We start from the raw sequence: 21,146 nt of genomic DNA on the forward strand, positions 1-21,146 counted from the left end.
AATCTCAGTGCTCAGTGAAGTTTGCACAGTGCGACTGTTTTGTTGTAATTTTTTTCTCACTTGAAAATAGAATGAACATTTTATAGAAATGGTATATGTTTCTAAATTGGTTAAAATGACTTCATAGTATGCTACTAAATGTGGACTGTTATTTAAATGATTGTTGGACATTTCATTTTTTTTTCTGATCAACTTTTACTGTGGTATCTGTATCTTGGTTGAGATAAGCATCATTATTGCTATATCTGCACATTTTATTGATTATAATCTTTGAATAAATTCATGGTATGGAATTGCTTAACAAAGATCATGTAAAACTTCTTTTTAACTGTGTGTGTGTGTGTGTGTGTGTGTGTGTGTGTGTGATACTAGGAATTGGACCCAGGGTTGCTTTATTGTAACAGTTCACTCAATGCTTTGACTATATTCCTTGTCACTTTGAAACTTACATGGTTTTTTTTCTTTTTCCCAACCTCTTCTCTGCTCTTCTCTCTGATCTCTTCCCTAACCTTCTCCTCCTTGATCTTCTTTTCCCTAAACTTCTTCTCCCTTCCTGAGCTCTCCTCCCTAATCTCATTTTCTCGGAGTCACCTCTTAAAAATCCCTTGTTCCCCATAATATTCAGAATCACAGCCTTTGGGACAGGATTCCCCCATGTTTCTCCTTTGCTAGTAAAGCAAGAAAACTTGTTTTTCCTTTTTCTCAAAACCGGACAAGGACTGAGCTTTCAGCAACATTACCACTGAGCTACATCCCTAGCTCATTTTATTTATTTTGAGACTAAATTGTCCAGAATGGCTTCAGATTTGCAATCTTCCTGCTTCTGCCTCCTGAGTCGCTGGGATTATAGGTATGCACCACCTAAAACTTCTTAACTTGTAGTGTACCAATTTCCATTTCAGAAAGGATGTACAGATTTCTTCCATGGTCAACAGTTGTTGAGCGTGTCTAGAACTCTAACTTCACTGTTTAGGATGAGAACATGATGGTCTAGGAAAAATAGCCTGTGAGTTAAAATCTGCTTTACCAAAATTTCTTTCATAAATCTTTTATTGTTGCTGTTCTTCGGAACATTAGAGCATTGTCCTATTCCCAAGAACAACACTTTTGACAGGCACAGATTGTTTTGTGGCAGGCCTGTAATCCAAGCGACTTGGAGGTTGAGGCAGGAGGATCCAGGTTCTAGGTCAGTTTTGGCAACTTCATCAGACCCTGTCTCAAAATAAAAAAGGACTGGGATGAAGCACAGTGGTAGAGCGCCCCTGGGTTTTAACCCCAGTACAAAATTAAAGTAAATAAAAAGAAAGAAAGGAAGGAAGGAAGGAATAAAGAACAACACTTATTTATTTCCTTCCTGGCCAGAGTTGTCTTGTCTTTGAGGTATTTCACATCATCTTTTTTAGTGTATGCACGAGTGGTGCTAGGGATCAAATCCAGGGCCTCACTCATACTAGGGAATTGCTCTACCACTAAGTTACTTCTCCAGCCCCTATTTTTTTTTTTAAATTGCCATAAGATACACATCACATCAAAGTTTGTTGCAGAAAGCTCAGTCCTTGTCCCCAATGCCAATCCCAAAAACGAGAACACAGTTTTGAGAAAAAGGAAAAAGACAGTTTACTGTTTTGCTAGCAAAGGAGAAACATAGGGGATTCCTATCCCAAAGGCTGTGATTCTGCCCATCAGCAGGAACAGGGGGCTTTCATAGAGGTGATTTGGAGAGAATAAGTTTAGGGAGAAGAGATGAGGAAGGAAAGATCAGGGAAAAGATCAGGGAGGAGAGGTTAGGGAAAAGAAGATCAGAGAAAAGGTCAGGGAAAAGGTTGGGAAAAACACAAAATCATTTAAGTTTCAAAGCGACAAGGGATATAGTCAAAGCATCAAGTGAACCCCTGTTACAAGTTGTCATTTAACTTTCTTTTTTTTTTTTTTTTTTTTTTTTTTTTTAGGTATAGGGGATTGAACCCAGGGATGTTTTATCCCTGAGTTATATACCCAACCCTTTTAAAATTTTTTTATTTTAAGACAGTCTTACTAAACTGGCTTAGGCTGGACTTAAACTTGCAATCCTCCTGCCTCAGCCTCCTGAGTCACTGGGTTTACAGGTGTGTGCCACCACACCCAGTCCATTCAACCTCTTTTTGTTTCTTTTTGTTTCTGGGAAATGAATCCAAGGGTACTTTACCACTGAGCTACATCCCAAGCCCTTTTTTAAAATTTATTTATTTTGAAGCAGTTCTCACTAAGTTGTCGAAGGTCTCACTGAATTGTTGAGGCTGGCCTTAATTTTGTGATCCTCCTACCTTAACCTTCCAAGTCGCCAACTTGGTCACCACCTGTCTTCATTTAACCATTTTTTTGGGGGGGCAGTATAGGGGATTGAACTCAGGGGCATTCGACTGCTGAGCCACATTCCCAGCCCTATTTTTGTGTTTTATTTAGAGACAGGGTCTCACTGAGTTGCTTAGCACCTCGCTTTTTCTTTGGCTTTGAACCGGCGATCCTCCTACCTCAGCTTCCAGAGCCCCAGGTGTGCGCCTGTACTAATTTAACCATTTTTAAGTGTACAGTTCAGTGGCATTAAGTACATTTATATTGTGTGCAGTTATTACTACCATCCATCTTTAGAACTTTTTTCATCTTCCCATACTAAAACTCTGTACCCATTAAAAAAAAAAAATGACTCCCCATTCATCTTTCTCCCTAGTCCCTGGTGACATCTACTTCTTTCTCCATGAATTTGGTTACTATAGATACCTCAAATAAGTGGAATAATGCAGTATTTGTCATTTTGCAATTAGCTTCTTTCACTGTGAAGCATAATGTTTTTGAGTTTCATCTAGGTGGTAGTGTGTGTCAGAATTCTTTCCTTTTCAAGGTTGACTAATATTCCATATATATGTATATGTTCATATGTGTGTGTATGTATATGTGTTTGTGTTTGTTGTTGTTGTTGTTGGTGGTGGTGGTGGTACTGCTGCTGCTGGAGATGAAACCCAGGGTTCCATGCATGTTAGGCAAAATGCTTTACCACTGAGCTATGTCCTCTTCCCTCCATATTTTGTTTACTCTTCTTTTGATGAACATTTAGGTTGCCTTCACCTTTTAGCTATTATGAATAATGCTGTAAGGATGTGTGTGTATATATACCCAGAAATGAAATGACTAGAGTGTATGGTAGTTCTATGATAATTTTTTTTGTGTGTGTGGTACTGGGGATTAAACCCAGGGTCTTGTGCATGCAAGGTAAGCACTCTACCAACTAAGCTATATTCCCAGCCCCTATGATAATTCTGGGGAGACCACTATGCTATTTTTCAAAGTAACCATTTCACATCATTTAAAGAACAGCCATCAGTGATTAAGATTTTGTGATACCCAAGTAGAACTCCAAACACCTCAAATGATGTGGAAAAATTTCAAAAGAAGAAGTAATTGTATTTTGTTTTAAAATTTCACACAGAGTAAACTACAAAAAAAAAAATTTCACACAGAACTTTTGGGAAGAGAGCATGGATAATGAAGAATTAGTAACAATGGTGCTTCTGTCCTTTTTCTTGCTTCTCATCGGAAATAAATCTTAAATAAGATTTGTAGAGGTGGGCTAGATGAACCAGTATTTTTTCTTCTAAAGTTAAAATTTATGGGGTGGTTTGAAGTGTTAAGGCAAGTTGGGTGCAGTGGCACCTGCCTATAATCCTACCTACTTGGAGGTTGAGGCAGAAGGATTGTAAATTCAGGGCCAGCCTCAGCAACTAAGTGAGGATCTAAGCATGGTATCCTAGATCCACCCTACTCTAGACACCTGAGCCTGGAGAGAACCAGCCCAGGACAAATGGCACAGCAATCTGACTCAGGTTATACCATTTTCCTTCTTACTGTCCTATATCCAGTGTAAAACAAAACACTATTTCAAATAATCCTGTTTCTACATATGTTTATCCTTTCTTCTTCTCCATCACAACGAAACCTCTAGAGACTGGGGGTATATCTTGGCGGAAAAGAACTTGCCTAGCATTCACGGGTCATGAATTCCACCCTGAGCACTTAAAAAAAAAAAAAAAAAAAAAAAAAGTTCTACAGGAATCAAGAGTTTGTGTGAGCACAAAATAGGACCCCAATAAATATTTATTGAATGAATGTAATCAAACAAATGAGAACCTGTTACCCTAGTTTTTATTTTCTTCTACTCTAAAACTATTTTAAAAATTACTTTTTTTTCCCCTTTTTGTTCTGGGGATTGAATTTAGGACCTAGAGCATGCTAGGTAAGTGCTTTACACTCTCTAGCCCCGCCCCCAAATTACAAAATGTTCTAAACATTCAAAAAGTACTCATTTCACAGCTAATAAATCCTAAAATTTTGTTGCTGTTTCAAATTTTCTTCTGTTTCTTAAAAAAGAAGAAAAAAAGATAAAAATATGTAGGAAACAGAGAAGACGACCGATTTGCCGAATTTGTAAAAAGGCTTTATTAGCCCATAAGATGAATAGTTGAGCTGTACCACTTCATAAACTACAGATCCCAGGCAGCACTGCAGCATCAGGCATGTGATCGACTCTTTTCTCCTCAGCAAACGGCCAATGAGAGGTAGTGTTTACAAAGGTCTAGATTGACATCTGGTGTATTGACTGTGACCCGTCTTAAAGCTAGCTTTTGCTGTTTGGAACGTGCCTTTGTCATTCAGATTTAAAGAGGGTTTTCCTATTAATTTGAAGCTCATTTTGTCTCTTGTTTCTGAGAGAAGCTGATTTATTGATCTAAATGGATGCAATACTGAATTACAGGTTAGAAGATTGTGAAGATTACTACACATTACTGGGATGTGATGAACTCTCTTCGGTAAGAATGGATAATGCTTTTGTTTCTCAGCCGTTTCAAGTTTTTAGTTAAGATGTTAACCGTGAACTTTTAGTTACATTGTCTAAAATCCTAATCATGTATCTCTTTAAAGCATTTTAGCTCAAAGAACGTTAAGGATTAAATATATGTTGGGTCTTGAATAGCATCCCATGGTAGTTATAAGTTATATGGAAGGTTCTGATCAAATACTGTTTGTATATTATGGCAAATGGTCGCACATTCTATTTTACAGTATGCTAAAAACGCATATTAGAAAATTTAATGTAATTGCTGATGGTGATGTTTTAGAATATACACTGAACTATATATATATTGTAGTAATTCATGCTATATTTGAGATGAAATGTAACTTTCCGGTAAATCAGTTATTTTAAAGTATTTTATTAAGATATGTATTTTTATGATCACTTAAATTACAAATCAAGAATTATCCTTTTATGTTAATATCTCAAATTGTGACAGAAATTACTTTCAGAAAACGTGGTTTCTGAAACAAAACATGCACATGTGAAACATGCATGAAAAACTCCAGGGTTGTTACAATTTCCTTACTTCTTTACGTATGTATAATTTCCTCTACCCTCCACCTCCCTCCCTCCCTCCCTCCCTCCCTCCCTCCCTCCCTCCCTCCCTCCCTTCCTTCCTTCCTTCCTTCCTTCCTTCCTTCCTTCCTTCCTTCCTTCCTTCCTTCCTTCCTTCCTTTTTTGGTATTGGGATTGAACCCAGGGTTACTACACCTCTGAACTACCCAGTCATTCTTATTTTTTATTTTGAGACAGGGTCTTGCTAAGTTGCCGAGGTTGGCCTTGAATTTGTAATATTCTTGCCTCAGTCTCCCTGGTAGCTTCTCTCTCACTTTTTTTTTTTAAATAGATGTCCTTTCCATTAAAAAGTTTTGTCATTTTAAAATTTAATGTGAAATTTCCTTAACTTGATTTGTACTGGATGCGTTTCCTTCACTTAAAATATTATTTGATTTAATGCTCTACAATTAACCAGAACTCTTCATACTCAAAATGACTTAAAAGAAAATTGATATTTTGATTTTACTTTTAACTATTGAATTGATATACCCACATAATGTTTTGATTTGATTTATAGTTTTTACTATTTAAAGCTTGTGTTGGAAATTAATTATATCCAACATAAAATTGCATATTTTCTAATGGTTCTAGAACAGTAATTGTGAAGCTTTTTTTCTCTCAGAGATTTTTAAAAATCATTCATTACAAATTAAAAATATAGCATTGATAATAAGCAATGAGACTAATTTACTACTTTACCTTATATATGATATACATAAATCAGGGAGAATTTCCATGCTGTTGAGTAGAAAACAACATCCTTCACATTTTAAAATAATATACTGAAGTCTGATCCCAAATCAGCCAGTATTTTCTCCATTTATCAGATTTGACACCAAAGATACATGCTATAAAACCTTCTGAAGTATTGATACACCACATTAGGTATAAAGTAATCTTTCCGGATGACGATCTTATTTGGTACTTAAATATTTGGTCACTATTTCAGCAGTAATGCTAAGAAGGTTTCATGACTCCAAGACTTCATGGACTTGAAAACTGAGCACAAACCTGATAAATGGAAACATCTATTTTTTCTAGTTGTTTTTCTTATTGATTTCATACTGCCTGGGTTTGAAATTTTACTCTCCCACTTAAAATTGTGTGAACTGGAGAAACTTACTTTTTTTTGTCTCAGTTTCTTAATTTTAAAATGGAGATCAATAGTTACCCACTTCATAGAGTTGTGGAGATTGAGATATGATTTATATAAAGTGCTTAGAACAGTGCTTGACACAGAGTAGCAGGTTGTAGTTGTAGTTGTGGCCATTGTTTTGACCTCACAGGGAAACTGTGTACTTGGAGCTTTGTAAATTTATCTTATCCTAGGGGACTTCATCATCGTTGTTGTTGTTGTTGTTATTATTATTATTATTATTACCAGGGGTTGAACCCAAGGGTGCGTAATGACTGAGCCACATCCCCAGCCCTTTTAAATATTTTATTTAGAGACAGGGTCTTGCTGTGTTGCTTAGGGCTTTGCCAAATTGCTGAGGCTGGCTTTGAACTTGCAATCATCCTGCCTCAGACTCCTGAGCCACTGGGATTACATTACTTTTAAGATGTCTTTTTTAAAATAATTTTTGACTTGCAAAAAGTTGCAAAAGTAATGCAGTTAGGTGCTGTGTGTACCACTAGTAATCCCAGGTACTATGGAGGCTGAGGAGGACTGCAAGTTTGAGGTCAGCCTGTGCATTGTGAGACTCTGTAAAAATAAATAAATAAAAAAATAATAAAAATAAATAAAATAAAAGGGCTGCAGCTATAACCTAGTGGTAAAGTGCCCCTGGCTTTAATCCTTAGTACTGTAAAAAATAATAACAATACAAAGAGTTCCTGCTCTCAGATCAGCTTCCGTTAATGTGAACATCATACCTAATGGTAACAAATGATTGAAACCAGAAAACTAACGATAATACAATACTCCTAACTCAATCAGGTGCTAGTACACAGTTTTTAAAAAATAAAGGAAGAGACAGAAAGAACAGTAATCTGGTGAGGCAAACAGGGTACTCTAGATGCAAAATTTAAGGAGGCATTATAAGGTTTGCACAAGTGGAAACAGCAGCAGCAACAACAACAAATAATAAACATGTGCAAGTGCTATCTTGGAGGGCAGGGAACCTTCCTCAAACCTATATGACATGCTGCCAGCCCTGAACTAGCAAATATTTTAAGCTTTGCAGGTCCTAGGGTCTGTGTTACAACTATGTCACTCTACCATTTTGAGAGATAGTCATGGCTGTCGTCAATACTGTATTTCACCATATTATTGTCAGAAATTTTATGCCAAGTTTTTTGTTTGCAAAAAAGTGGGTGAGGGCTGGGGAGATAGCTCAATTGGTAGAGTGCTTGCCTCGCAAGCACAAGGCCCTGGGTTCAATCCCCAGCACTGAGCGGGGGCAGGGAAAGTGGGTGAGATCATTATGCAAACCTTTTTTAAAAAAATTGTGCTTGTATTATTAAAAAATCATTTATTATTAAACTGTTTTTCTGTGTGTGATTAGGATGCATGGAATACTGGTGAATATATGTAAAATTGAATAGTCAAATCAATGCACGTCATTTCGTCCTGACAATTCAGCAAACATTTCTTCTGGTCTGAAAAAAAAAAAAGTTAACACATCAGTTATTATTGATTATGCATTATAGTTGAAATATTTCACTTGAGAAAATTCATTACAGTGTTATGAAGTATGGTTTTAAAAAATTTTAACAAATCATGCAAGTCAGCTTTGGGAAATACACTGTAAGTGCGCTGATAATTCTAGGCTTTAGGCTTGGGCTTAGCTAGAAGACAGATGCACATCTAAATGCCACTGGTGAATACACTGCTGGTCTTTACTTTTAAGTGACTTGATGAACAAAGTTATATCCTGAGACTGGGCAAGGTGGTGCATGTTTATAATCCCAGCAGTTTGGGAGGCTGAGGCAGGAGGATCAAGAGTTCAAAGCCAACCTTAGCAACTTAGTGAGGTCCTAAAGCAACTCAGTGAGACCCTGTCTTTAAATAAAATATAAAAAAGGGCTGGGGATGTGGCCTAGTGGTTAAGCACCACTGGATTCAATCTCTGGTACCAAAAAAAAAAAAAAAAAAAGGGGGCAGGAATTATAGCATGAGATGATCATGCCTTTGAAAGATTATAAACCAATTTTGGGGCTGCAAAAACCAGGGTGCGATGATTATACAGTGGTGACCTTATGTGGTGAAATACATAAAACTAATTAAGAAAAAAAGGCAGCAAGCAGATTTAGCCTGACAGCTAAGTGACAGTCAATCCCTGATCTAAATTTTGCCTTACCTAATTCTATTGATGTCCTTTTCCTGGTCCAGTATCTAAGCCAAGATCCCTTACAACACTTAGTTGTCACATTCCCTTGACTTCCTCCAGTTTAAACTTTTCTTACCTTCTTTATCTTTTATGACCTGGACATTTTGAAGAGTACTCAGAATATGTAGAATATACTTCAATTTGATTTTATCTGGTATCTTCTCCGGACTAGATTGAGATTAGGCATATTTGGAAGGGACACCATGGCAGTGATGTTGTGCCTTTCTCAGTGTATCATATCTGGGGTATATGATGTTTATTGACCTTGGTTAAGGTAGGTCTCTTCTGTCAGGTTTCTATGATAGGGTTATTATTTTTCCTTTTGTGATTATCAGATATCTTAGGATAAGATGCTTTGAGACTGTACTCTTTCCCCTCAAACTTTCACCCTCTGAGTTTACATCTGGTGATTTTTACAATAACACTTATGATTATGACATTTGCCTAATGGTGACTTTTTATTTCCCTTATTTAATTTACATTTTTTTAGTTGGAATTCTTCTGTAAGGCCAAATTACTTTTTTATTTGTTCTTTTTAGATACATGACAGTAGGTATATTTTGACATACCATATATACATGAAGTATAACTTCCTATTTGTGGTTATACATGATGTGGAGTCACACTGGTCTTGTATTCATATATGAATATAAGAAAGTTATGTCTGATTCATTCTACTGTCTTTCCTATTCTCATGTAAGGTCAAATTTTTTCTTCTTCATTTATTAAATTTATTTTTATTACTATGGATTAATGAGTAGCTATTATATTTTAAGGGCACTAACCCAAGTAACTAACATTATTTATTTTGTGGTTCAAACTGTTGCTATGGTTCATGTTTTAATTAATTATCATTTGATTGGAATGTGTAGGAGGATCTCTCATTTGTTTCAAGGATATTGCTAATGTCTGGAGTTTTGTGAGTAAAATCCAGTTTCAAAATGAGTGAATTGAAATGGCACTAATTAAGTCACTTATTAAAATGAGCCCTCCATTCTGTAGCACATCTATATCAAATGAATTTCCATCAGTAGAATCAGTTCACCCTTTAGTAAATAAACCACACTTTTGAGAATTTTTCCACTGTAGTGATGTTACTTAAAGAATATCTGTCAGTCTGTAATCGGGTAATTATTGAACGCTTTTTATTGGGTCAGTACTAGAAGTGATGGCAAAGGGGTGGTGGGAGGTGGGAAATAACTTAGAACAAAATAAAACAAAAAGATGAGACATGGTGACAGTTTGTAAAGAAGTTGGCAATCTAATACAGGAAAAAATTGTTAACAATTAAGTACTGTGCTGTATGCTACAAGCCATAAGCACAACAGGAATTGAAGAAAGAATATCTGGAAAGACTTCAGAGAAGAGCTGGGGCTGAAATGGTCCTAGAAGGTCATAAATTAGATGCATGGAGAGACAAAAGGTATTTGTGTGGCTAGGAAAACTTGGAGAAGATTCATCCAAGTGGGAATCAGATTAGTCTCCATTCACACTAGAGTATTTCCTTATATAAACCAAAGCATTGTGCTAACATGTTGTGGAAATAAGTTTCTAAGTTTTAAAATTTAAGTTCTAAAATTGATATGTGCTCACTAAGGAAATGTGGAGTACAAAAAAAGCACAAAGAAAAATGTTAACCTTAATGATTAACACTTTGGAGTATGACTTATGCAGGTTAACTGTCTGTGCCTATGTTATAGTTATGCATGTATGAATATACACGCATATTTGTTTTTATACAAATATTTTTATATGTGTTTAGATTCCTGGGTTTGCTACTTACTAGCTTTATGACCTTTGAAAAATTATTTTATGTGTTTTAGTCAGTTTTTTCACTTCTATGACTAAAGGATCTGACCAATTTTAAGGGAGGAAAAGTTTATTTGAGGACTCATGGTTTCAGAGGTCTTAGTCAGTAGAAAGCTGGCCCGCCCCATTCCTTGGGCCTCGAGGCGAGGCAGCACATCGTGGCAGAAGAGTATGGCAGAGGGAACCAGCTCATACCATGATCAGGAAGCAGAGAGGTCTCCACTTGCCATGCCCCCAAATAGCTACTTCCTCCAGCTACACCCCACCTGCCTCCAGTTACCACTCAGTTAATCTCATCAGGGATTAATTAACTAATTAGGTTGATGTGCTAACCCAATCATTTCTCCTCCAAACCTTCTTGTGTTGTCTCACACATTAGCTTTTGGGGGACACCACATAGAAACCAAAACATTATGTCTGTGTCCTAATCTGAAAAATGGGAATAATAATAGTACCCACTTAATATAGTTGTAAGAATTAAATGAAACACTATATGTAAATTGTTTAGAGCAATGCTTGGCACATAGTAAATTTCAATAAGTCTTAGTATAATTGTTACATATATTGCATAATTCCTATTAAATAGAACTTTTATGGATTTATATTGCACATAATGCCTGTAGCTTCCATTTCTTTTTTAAAAATTTTGTTTTAGTTGTAGATGGACACAATACCTTTATTTAATTTATTTTTATGTAGTGCTGAGGATGGGACCCAGTGCCTCATACATGCTAGGCAAGTGCTTTACCACTGCGTACAACCCCAGCCCATAGCTTCCATTTTTCTTATAAAATGATACAAATTTTTTCAAGTTGTTAAAGACTACTACTACAGATTATATATGATTATATATATATATATATATATATATTTTTTTTTTTTTTTTTTTTTTCAGTGCTGGGGATTGAGTCCAGGATACTTTACCACTGACTTGCATTCCCAGTTTCGCTTATTTTTTAATTTGAGACAGGGTCTCTCTAAGTTGCTTAAGATTGACCTTGAACTTGTACTGCTCATGCCTTAACCTCCTGAGTTGCTGGATTACAGGCATGTATCATTATGCCTGGCTCCCAAGATCGTTTTATGTCTGCAAAGTATTCCAGAGTCTATAGTTTTGTTACAATTAATTTTTAACAAATATCCTATTATTAGATATATAGGTTGTTTAAAATTTAAATTTTATTTATTAAGCCTTCTTTTCCCACCTCTGATAATCTCTTTAAATGAATTTCTAGAGTTAGAATTGTTGGATCAAAGAGTAGGAATAAATTAAAGGCTTTTCCTATGTGTATGTGTGTGTGTGTAATATGAATCTCAATTGCTTTCCAGAAAGTTTGCACCTACTTACATCCTCACTATGAGAGCATGAGTGTTCATTTATTTGTACCTTCAGTAACAGTGGTCATTATCTCCCTTTAGATGCTTTGATTTATTTGATTACGAGTGAAGTTGAACATTTTTTTCTGTTTACTGGCTCGCAGAGTAGGCAATTTTCCAGATCATTGGACACTGGATCAGGAAGGCAGGATTCAGTGGACCTTGACATAGAGTGCTTCAGCTGTCTGTAGACCGCATTTGGCACTAGGCAGTAGGGTGTGGAGGCCAGGGGATAAATAAAGCATGTCCAAAACAAACTATCCTACTTTATCAGTTTACCCAGAGTTAGCCCTACAGAAGGTCTGTGGTTACAATAATGAAGTAATGAAAGGCAGATATGGGCTGTTCTTAATTTAAAAAATATTAAATTGGCAAAATCCAGAAAGGATAAAGGAAAAAGATAACAATTACACATTAGCCCTCTCAGAATTTACCATTTGCTTTTACTGATTCATACTACAATGTTTCCTAATGGGATATGAATTTAAAAAATAGAACAGCAACAAAAACCTTCCAAACTTTCTACTTTTGATATGTATTATTTTATCTATTTATGTTATTTAAAAACTCCAAGATATATACAGAGTCTGACTTTGATTGTAAAAAATAAAGATATGTTTTATGAAAATTGACTAAGGATGACATGGAACTGATAAGAAAAAATGTTTCTCCTTTGAATCTTACGACAATTTTGAGCTGAGTTGCTTGAGAATTCATTTCTTAAGCAAGAGGTTAATTGATTAATTAGTGGCTAGTAAATGGAACCGGATCATAGTTTCCTAAGCCTGAAGAATTCAGCCATATAAAATGATGATTTAAATGATAGGATTTAAAGTCCAGCTGCTTAGTTAACAAAAAAAACTCAGTTAAAAAATATTCTTTCCTTCCTTCCTTCCTTCCTTCTTCCTTCCTTCCTTCCTTCCTTCCTTCCTTCCTTCCTTCCTTCCTTCCTTCCTTCCTTCCTTCCTTTCTTTTTCTTTCTTTCTTTCCTTTCTTTCTTGGATTGAACTCAGGGGCACTCAACCACTGAGCCACATCCCCAGCCCTTTTGTTGTAGCTTTTAAATTTAGAGATAGGGTCTCACTGAGTTGCTTAGGGCCTCAATAATTTGCTAAGGATGGCTTTGAACTCTCGGTCCTCCTGCCTCGGCCTCCCCAGCTTGCTGGGTTTACAGGCATGTGCCACTGCACCTAGCTAGTAACTCAGTTTTAAAAGAAATTAGCTGAATGACTTTGGACAAGTTACTTAATCATAACATTTAATAATGGTACTGTTATTGCGTGCCTATTGTGATCAGGTTTTGTGTTATGTACTCTACTTTTATATTATCACTCTAATGTAAAGAGAAGGAGGATACATGGAAGTTACATAACTTACCTGAAGTCTCTTGGTAGACCTGGGATTTAAACAAAGCAATCAGATTCCAGAGCTACTGTTGTCTCATGCTGCTGTTATTGCAATTATGATTAATAAAGGCATCTTTTACTAATTCACAATAGGGATTAGACAGGTAAGTGAAATAGAATCAAATCATGGAGGACCCTCATTTTACTTGGGCTAGAATTTTTCTTTTCCCACTCACTAACAAAACTGCTAATTGGCAACAAAATAATCAGCTTCAGATTATATGCTTTTTCTTTTAATTGTGAAGTTCTTTTTTTTGTGTGTGGGCATATTGCTGGGGATTGAACCCCCTGACATTGCAAATTGTGAAATTCTTAGTAAAAAAAGAAAAGGGCTGGGTGGGGATGTAACTCAGTGATAGAAAGTTTGCCTAGCAAGTGCAAGACCCTGGGTTTGATACCCAGCATGGCAGAAGAAGAAAAAAATGGTGTCTATTATATATTCTTCAAAGAAACTTACCCGATTATTCCAAATATTTACATATATTGAATTCATAAGTGTTTTGGGCCATCATTTGAAAACAGAAGCTAGTTAAATTGCTAGTATCACAACATATATTAATACCTATTACCATTTGAATAGGAGATTTTATTGATGTTCTCTGAACTTTGTTATTGAAGAAATTATTTCTTACAGTTAAAAAGTCAAATTAGAAATGTAAGGATCAAAATTAAAAGTTGAGCCAGGCAGGGTGGGTATGGCAGTGCACATTTATAATACCAGCTACTGGGAGGCTGAGGCAGGAGGATTGCAATCTCAAGGAGTTATAAAACCCTGTCTTGATGTAAAGTTTTAAAAAAAGGTGGAGTTGTTGCTTAGTTGCTTGTCTAACATGATCAAGGCCCTGGGTTCCATCCCCAGTACTGTAAGTAAATAAATACAAACAAATAGTTGGTTTAATTGTGGCTGTTTCAGAGACTGATGCTCACAACTTCCTTCATGCTGTGTAAGTTGTTCTGCTTATTTTAAACACTGATTTTTGTTCTAGGTTGAACAAATCCTGGCAGAATTTAAGGTCAGGGCTCTGGAATGTCACCCTGACAAGCATCCTGAAAACTCCAAAGCTGGTAAGTATTAAATAATAGCTATTTCTCAAGAAAATTTAATAGCATGGCAACTTAATTTTCTTTTATCTATTATACTCAAAGTTATTCTTTTGTTCAGTACCAAAGGTTGTTTCTGCTGTTGAATGGTAGGAAGGGAGAGCACTGTGAAAGACCTTTTCTAATAGCAGTTGCTTAACATCCATATTTCTTTACTCTGGGATGTGCTGCTTGGTAGTTTAACAATGTCCAGTTCATGCTTTATTTCACCAGGTAAGGAGTGTTAACAGAACTTGAGCGTATTTGTACCCAGACTGTTGTTTTGATGAGAACCTTATTGTGCTTTTCTTCATTTGGGGAACCTGAGTATGTCCATATGTTCATACTTTAGTTTTTTTTCCTTTATTGCCATCGTGTTAGCATCACTTAAATGTACTGTTGATAGCTTGAAAAACTACAAACAAATCAATGATCCTTCTATAGCCTGTCCCTGGCTCCTTCCCTTTCTTCTTCTCTTCAGAGTCAAACTTTTAATTTTGATCCTTACATTTTTAGTCTGACTTTGTAATTGTAAGAAATAAGTCCTTCAATGACAAATTCAGAGAACATCAATAAAAGCTTGTATTCAATGTAATATGGAGTTTTAGTTCCCCATTTATCGCTCTGACTTTCTCCCTGCCTTTCTCAGAAATGGATCTGGGACTTCCTGTTTGCCAAATTCAAGTTATTTTTAGTCTATATCTTTTCTAAGCCTGAATCAGGACTTAACACTGTCGACCATACCTTTTTTCTTCTTCCCTCCCATTTTTGTTGTTGTTGTTGTTGTTGTTGTTGTACTAGGGATTGAACCTGGAACCCTGGGCATGCTAGACAAGCCCTGTACCATTGAGCCACATCCCCAGCCTTATACCTTCCTTCTTTTTCATCAACTACCAGAGTAACATGCACTTATAGTTTTCTTCCAGTCAATTTTGGGGTTGCTTTTTCCTGTCTCTTTTATGATTCCTTCTCTGCTGCTCTAAGATTCCCTTTTAAGCTCTCTTCTCAGCTTATTCTGCACTTGAGCCTTGTCCAACTCTGTGGCTTCAATCACTAGCTCTCAGCTGATGACTCTCAAATCTGTCCTTAACCCAGTTCTTTTTCCTCTCTTCAGACTGTTATTTTGACTGCTTCTTGGAAATCTTATTTCAAAGTCACTTTGTCCCCCAAAATTGAACTCATTATTCTCCTCTTATTCCTTCTGAAATCTTGCTTATTTTTCTGTTTTGTCATCTCAGTGAATGATAGATACCACCATCCATTCATTTGGCCAAGCAGATACGTCATCTTTTGGGCTGGGAATGTGGTAGAGTGGATTTGATTCCCAGCACCTGACGCAAAGCAAAACAACAACAACAAAAAAACCCTGTCTCCTTCCTTTTCTTCATATCCATATAGGGTTGATTACCAAACGCTGTTGATTTACCTTTCATGTCTCTCTCCCTGTGTCCTCTTCCCTTCATCCTCATGCCACTACCATTTGATATAGGGGCAAACTACTCTCATTTCATGCCTGGAGGGCCAGGCATTCACTCTGCAGATTGTGATTTTTCTCTTCAATTATGGGAAAACAATAAGGAACTTAATATATACAAAAAGGAATGAAGAAGGGCTGGGGTTGTGGCTCAATGGTGGAGCACTTGCCTAGCATGCGTGAGGCACTGGGTTTGATCCTTGGCATCACATAAAAATAAATAAAATAGAGGTATTGTGTCCATCTACAACTAAAAAGAAATATTTAAAAAATGAAATGAAGAATAGTATAATAGATGCCCATGTATGTATCACCCAACTTAAAACTTTATTATTGCACTTGATGTCTCTGTGTATTCCTACTCTGATTTTTATTTTTAATTTGTTCAATTTTTAAATTAAAATTGTATGTTTATGTGTTTTCTTGGGGTCAAACCAACGACCTTGCCCTGCAGTCAGATATTTATATCTTAAATTTGATTTGTTTGTGTATGTGTAATTTTTCTATAATGAAAATATTATACTAAGACCTGTCTGTAACTCCGCATTGCATAAATCCCAAGTCTCCTCTATTTAGCACAAATATTTCCTTGACTTAAAACTCTTTATTTTCCCTAGAAATCATTGTTCCCTTTGATTCATATAAACAGATAATTTTCTTACACATGAAAGAATATGTTAAATATTTAACCATTTTTCTCATATTATCGTCCCTCTTTTTTTATTAAGGAACAACTTGTTTAAGGTAATGTGAGCAAATTGGAAGAGTAAATTGAATAAATATGTATAAACAATTTAAGATAAACAGCATTTTCAGCACTCCTAGAAATCATTTTTCATGTCCTATTCAGAGTTAGCACCTCTCCCAATATTTGATCTCTATCATCACTGATTAGTTTTGCCTAGTTTTGAATATCATATAAATGAAATCATATGGTATATACTCTTTTGTGCCTGGCTTTTTCTGCTAACTTGTATTTCATGTGTAGCAACACTTCATCCGTTTTCTTTTCTGGGCCTTTAGGAACAAGCCCCTTCATGCATGTACCCTGTTTCTCTATCCTCGTTTTCTCTCTACTACCACGCCTAGAGCTCTGTTTCAGTCATTCATAACTATATTGTATTCTTTTTTTTTTAACTTTTTAAAAAAATATTTTTATTAATCGTTGATGAACCTTTATTTATTTGTATACAGTGCTGAGAATCAAGCCCAGTGCCTCACACATACTAGGCAAATGCTCTACCACTGAGCCACAATCCCAGCCCTTGATTCTTATTATGCTTTATTCTTTCTCTTAAGAGCGCCATGCCTGCTGGCTTCATCCACGAGGCCTGCACACCTCCCTGCCCCACAGTTGCTTGGTTAGGTCATGCTCCTGTGTTAGGTCTCAGCTGAGCCATCACTTCCTCTGGAAAGTCCTGTGAGCCCTGGCTACCTAGAACACTCCATATGTTTGCTTATTAGTCATTTGGAAAGCTCGGCGAGGCTGCTTGTCTCATTTACAGTGGTATATTCTCTACCTAGCTCTGCTGTAGAAGTCACCTACTCAGCATAATTTCTTAAATTAGTGAATGAATGAATGAATGAACATTTCTCTAGGAGTCATTAACTATTCCTTTGAACTGGAGTTAATATTAAGATAGATGTCCTAACATGACATTATGAAAACTTGATAAACATTAAAAACAACCACTACTCCAAGTTAGTTTTTAACTGGGTTCTTTTCGAGTGAAGCAGGACTCTGAGTTGTTTCTCTGTGCCTGACAAACAATATGTGACAAATCACTGTGCAATATCACTATTTCTAGTTGCCGTAGTGATGGGGGTTTTCAGGTATGGGCTGCCTGAGGCTTCTTGTTCAGAAACACTGAACTGAGTAAATATTGTTTAAACTGAAAAGGTACACAGACATCAATATCTTCTCTTGTCGGGCTTGCAGATAATATGTGATTCAGTCTTTGGGTGGAGATTGTTTTTAACCTACTTAAGCATTCTTTTCCATTTGGATTTATATAACATTCTGAAAATTAAAGTGATTCTTTGCAAACTTGGAGAAATAATAAGGTCACTGATAAAATTTTTTTAAAAATGTTAAAAAATGCACCCAGTTAATGAATTTTAGCTTGACAGAAATTCAGAATATAATGGGCAGATTTAAAAATGTATACAATTAAGGTGAAGAGTGATTCTGTAGAGAACCTGTAGGCAGGAGAAATTCAAATATATACCTTTTTGATGGATTAAATGTAGTCTCGACCATTGCCATTACTGATTTGTTAGCATGCTAGAGTAGAAGATATGAATATAATCTGATTTGTCAGGATTGCTCCTGTCTACTACTTAAGAGTTAGTTGACCTAGGACAACCTCTCTGAACCTCAGAATTTTCATAGGTAAAATGGGTAGATTCATAGCATACTGATTGCTTCACATATCTACTGTGAGTATTAAATGAGGTATCCTCCACATGAAAAGTGCTCTGTGAATGTTGGCAATTATGATTAAGTAGATTTTCCTTTCTTCGTCTTAAGTAGCAGTGCAATATTTAAAAAATGAGAGCGTATTTTTGTTAGTAATCATTGAATCTTCCACTTATTCATTTCTTAAAAAATCTAAATCTAATGCCTTTAGAAATTCTTTCCTCTCACCAGATGTGCATGATTAGGCAGGACTGGTTGTGCTATAGAAATTGTGTCACTGAGCCCAAAAGCTCCTGACTGTTACTCATTGCTAGTCCCTTGTATGTGCAAGAGTAATGGTTTCAGATCAACACTTTATTAACTTCTTTTTGACCATGAACAAAGGAGGATTCAGAATAAATTAAGGACCTATGAAATGATGTTTTTTTTTACTGATGTATAAACTTCAAAGACATTTGGATTTTTAAAGAAGGGGAGCAATTTGTCCTTTTTAACTGATATCTTTTAATATCTCAATGTCTTCCTACTTTAAAACGTTTTTATTGCTTTCTTCCCTGTTGTAGCTTGGATGTTGGATGTCACCCAAAGGCTCATGTATTAAAGGCTTGGTTCCTATGTGCTATTGGGAGGTAATGGAACCTTTACAGGTGGGACCTAGTGGGAGATTTGTTTTTTTTTTTTTTTGCACCAAGCCACATCCCCAACCCTATTTTGTATTTTATTTAGAGATAGGACCTCAATGAGTTGCTTAGTGCCTTGCTTTTGCTGAAGCTGGCTTTGAACTTGTGATCCTCCTGCCTCAGCCTTCCCAGTCGCTGGGATTATAGATGTGTGCCACCACATCTGAACCTAGTGTGTAAGAAATCCCACGAAAACCACGCTGGACACAGGAAATCACATAAGGGAATTTATTAAGCAAACAGAGTGTCTCCCTGCAGGGTAAGAGAGAAAATGAGAGGAAAGATAAAGGAAAGAGAAAGGGCGTGTGTTAGGGAGAGTGGAAAAGTGAGGAGGAGAAAGAAAGCAAGTGAGTAGGAGAGAGAAAAGCAAGAGAAAAGATGGTGGGGTAGCACCCTTAAGCAGTTGAAATTCTGCTGGGCTAACAGGGACCAATAATGGAGAAGGATACTTGCAAGATGATTGATGAACCAATAGCTAGCTAGGATGTTCACAGACTGACAAGTAATTGGGAGGCAGGGAAATAGCTGCCCCAGAAAGGGCTGGGAGAGCAGCTTTCAGACTGACAAGCTAGATTGTGATGCAATGGAAAGGTTGGGGGAGCAGCTTTGTATTACATAGTGGGAGATCTTTAGGTCATTGAAAACATGTTCCAGAAGGGGACTGTGGGACCCTCACCCCTTCTTCTTTCTGCCTCCTGGCCATGAGGCGGGTGGTTTTGATCCACTGTGCACTCCCACCCTGATGTGCTGTTTGACCATAGGTCCAAATCTATGGGGCCAATTGATTGTGGGCCAACCTTCAAAAGAACTGTGAGTCAAAATAAGCATTCTTTCTTTATATGTTAATTATCTCAGATATTTCATTACATAATGCAAAACTGACACAACCCCACAGAATAAGAATAAGATCAGTAATAAATGACATTGAAAGGGGACGTCTATTCCTATTTCTCCCTTTCAGAGAACCACTATTAACAATTAATATATTTTTCTCTAGATTTTTTCAAAGTATACTTTGACATTATATTATTTATCAGTAATTATAAATAGAATACAGTTAAAATGTGATTACAATAATATAAATCCTTTCATGAAATACAAATTGAAAAGAACCTCTATATTTTCAAAATAGGCCCACGAGTTAAATCAAACTGTCTCTCAAAGGGTTCCAGCATTATTTGCTACACTAAGCTTATAAAATGAAGTCTCACTTCCCAGAACTGTTAAATATTTATATTACGTGATTCATTTAATTAACTGATACATGATATAAACCCAAACTCATTTTTATTAAATGTAGTGAAGAGTATGGAACGAAAAAGTCCACGTAACAGGAAAGATAAGGTCCCTTTTGTTTTTTGCTTATCCACTGTTGCTGAGGGATTGACAGAATAATTCTAAGTGGATTTCTTTCATTCTGGAATATCTGGCAAGTGAGGCTGATGGTAATGTACAAAGACTCACCGATAAAAATGTAAATATTTACATCCACTCACTAGTAATAGCTGGCATGTGTATCCTTGGTGATAATTTAATAAACTTCTTATTCCCGTTGGAAAAAGTGACATCTCATTGATACATCAGAACATTTCCATTTCCATTAGCAACAGGAAGGATTGCTCACTGGAGAACCTTTTTATTTGTGTGTTTTCCTGTGACTTTCAATTAAAGAGTGTTTCCTTTAATCTACTAATTGCTGCTGCCTCCAGGGGTGATATTAACCATTTTAATATTAGTGCTTGGAAGGAACCTGTGCTGACCAGCTTTTGAGCAGGGTCCCAGAGGCGTCCTTCTGCGTCAAGCAGTAGCTCTGGGTGATAGCAGACACTTGAAGTGGTTTGTCTGCATGGTGTGGGCTCAGGAAAGTAGCTTTATTTTTCACTAAGTAGAATACAGAAATAAGGGGCTGGGTGTTCCTTATTCCTACATCCTCTCCAGCATTTATTATTGTTTGTATTCTTGGTGGCTCTCACTGTAAGTAGAGTGAGATGAAATCTCAGCGTAGTTTTGATTTGCATTTCCCTAATTGCTAAAGAACTTGAACTTTCAAAAAATATTTTTTGCCATTTATATTTCTTTGAGAAGTATCTGTTTAGCTCATTTACCCATTTATTAATTAGGGG

The 21,146-nt window shown here is 36.3% G+C and overlaps 1 protein-coding gene and 1 long non-coding RNA gene across 4 annotated transcripts in view; both read left to right on the forward strand.

Moving 5' to 3' along the window:
* LOC306658659 overlaps positions 1-21,146 on the forward strand; it is a 73,191-nt gene that overhangs the window by 3,046 nt on the left and 48,999 nt on the right. The window lies entirely within an intron of this gene.
* The window catches only part of DNAJC12 (DnaJ heat shock protein family (Hsp40) member C12), a 51,728-nt gene continuing 35,180 nt past the window's right edge, over positions 4,599-21,146 (forward strand). Inside the window, exons 1-2 of one of the 3 annotated variants that reach the window (XR_013763108.1) lie at positions 4,599-4,841; positions 14,357-14,435. Coding sequence is in view for 2 of the 3 variants with exons in the window: in XM_079135825.1 (XP_078991951.1) it covers positions 4,764-4,841; positions 14,357-14,435 (157 nt within the window). In the remaining variant the exon portion in view is untranslated. Of the gene's footprint in view, positions 4,842-12,961; positions 14,234-14,356; positions 14,436-21,146 lie in introns of those variants that run through there. The other 2 variants (XM_079135825.1, XM_079135826.1) reach the window with 2 other exon arrangements.

Source organism: Sciurus vulgaris (assembly GCF_902686455.1).
Source record: "Sciurus vulgaris genome assembly, chromosome: 4".
Lineage (NCBI taxonomy): Eukaryota > Metazoa > Chordata > Mammalia > Rodentia > Sciuridae > Sciurus > Sciurus vulgaris.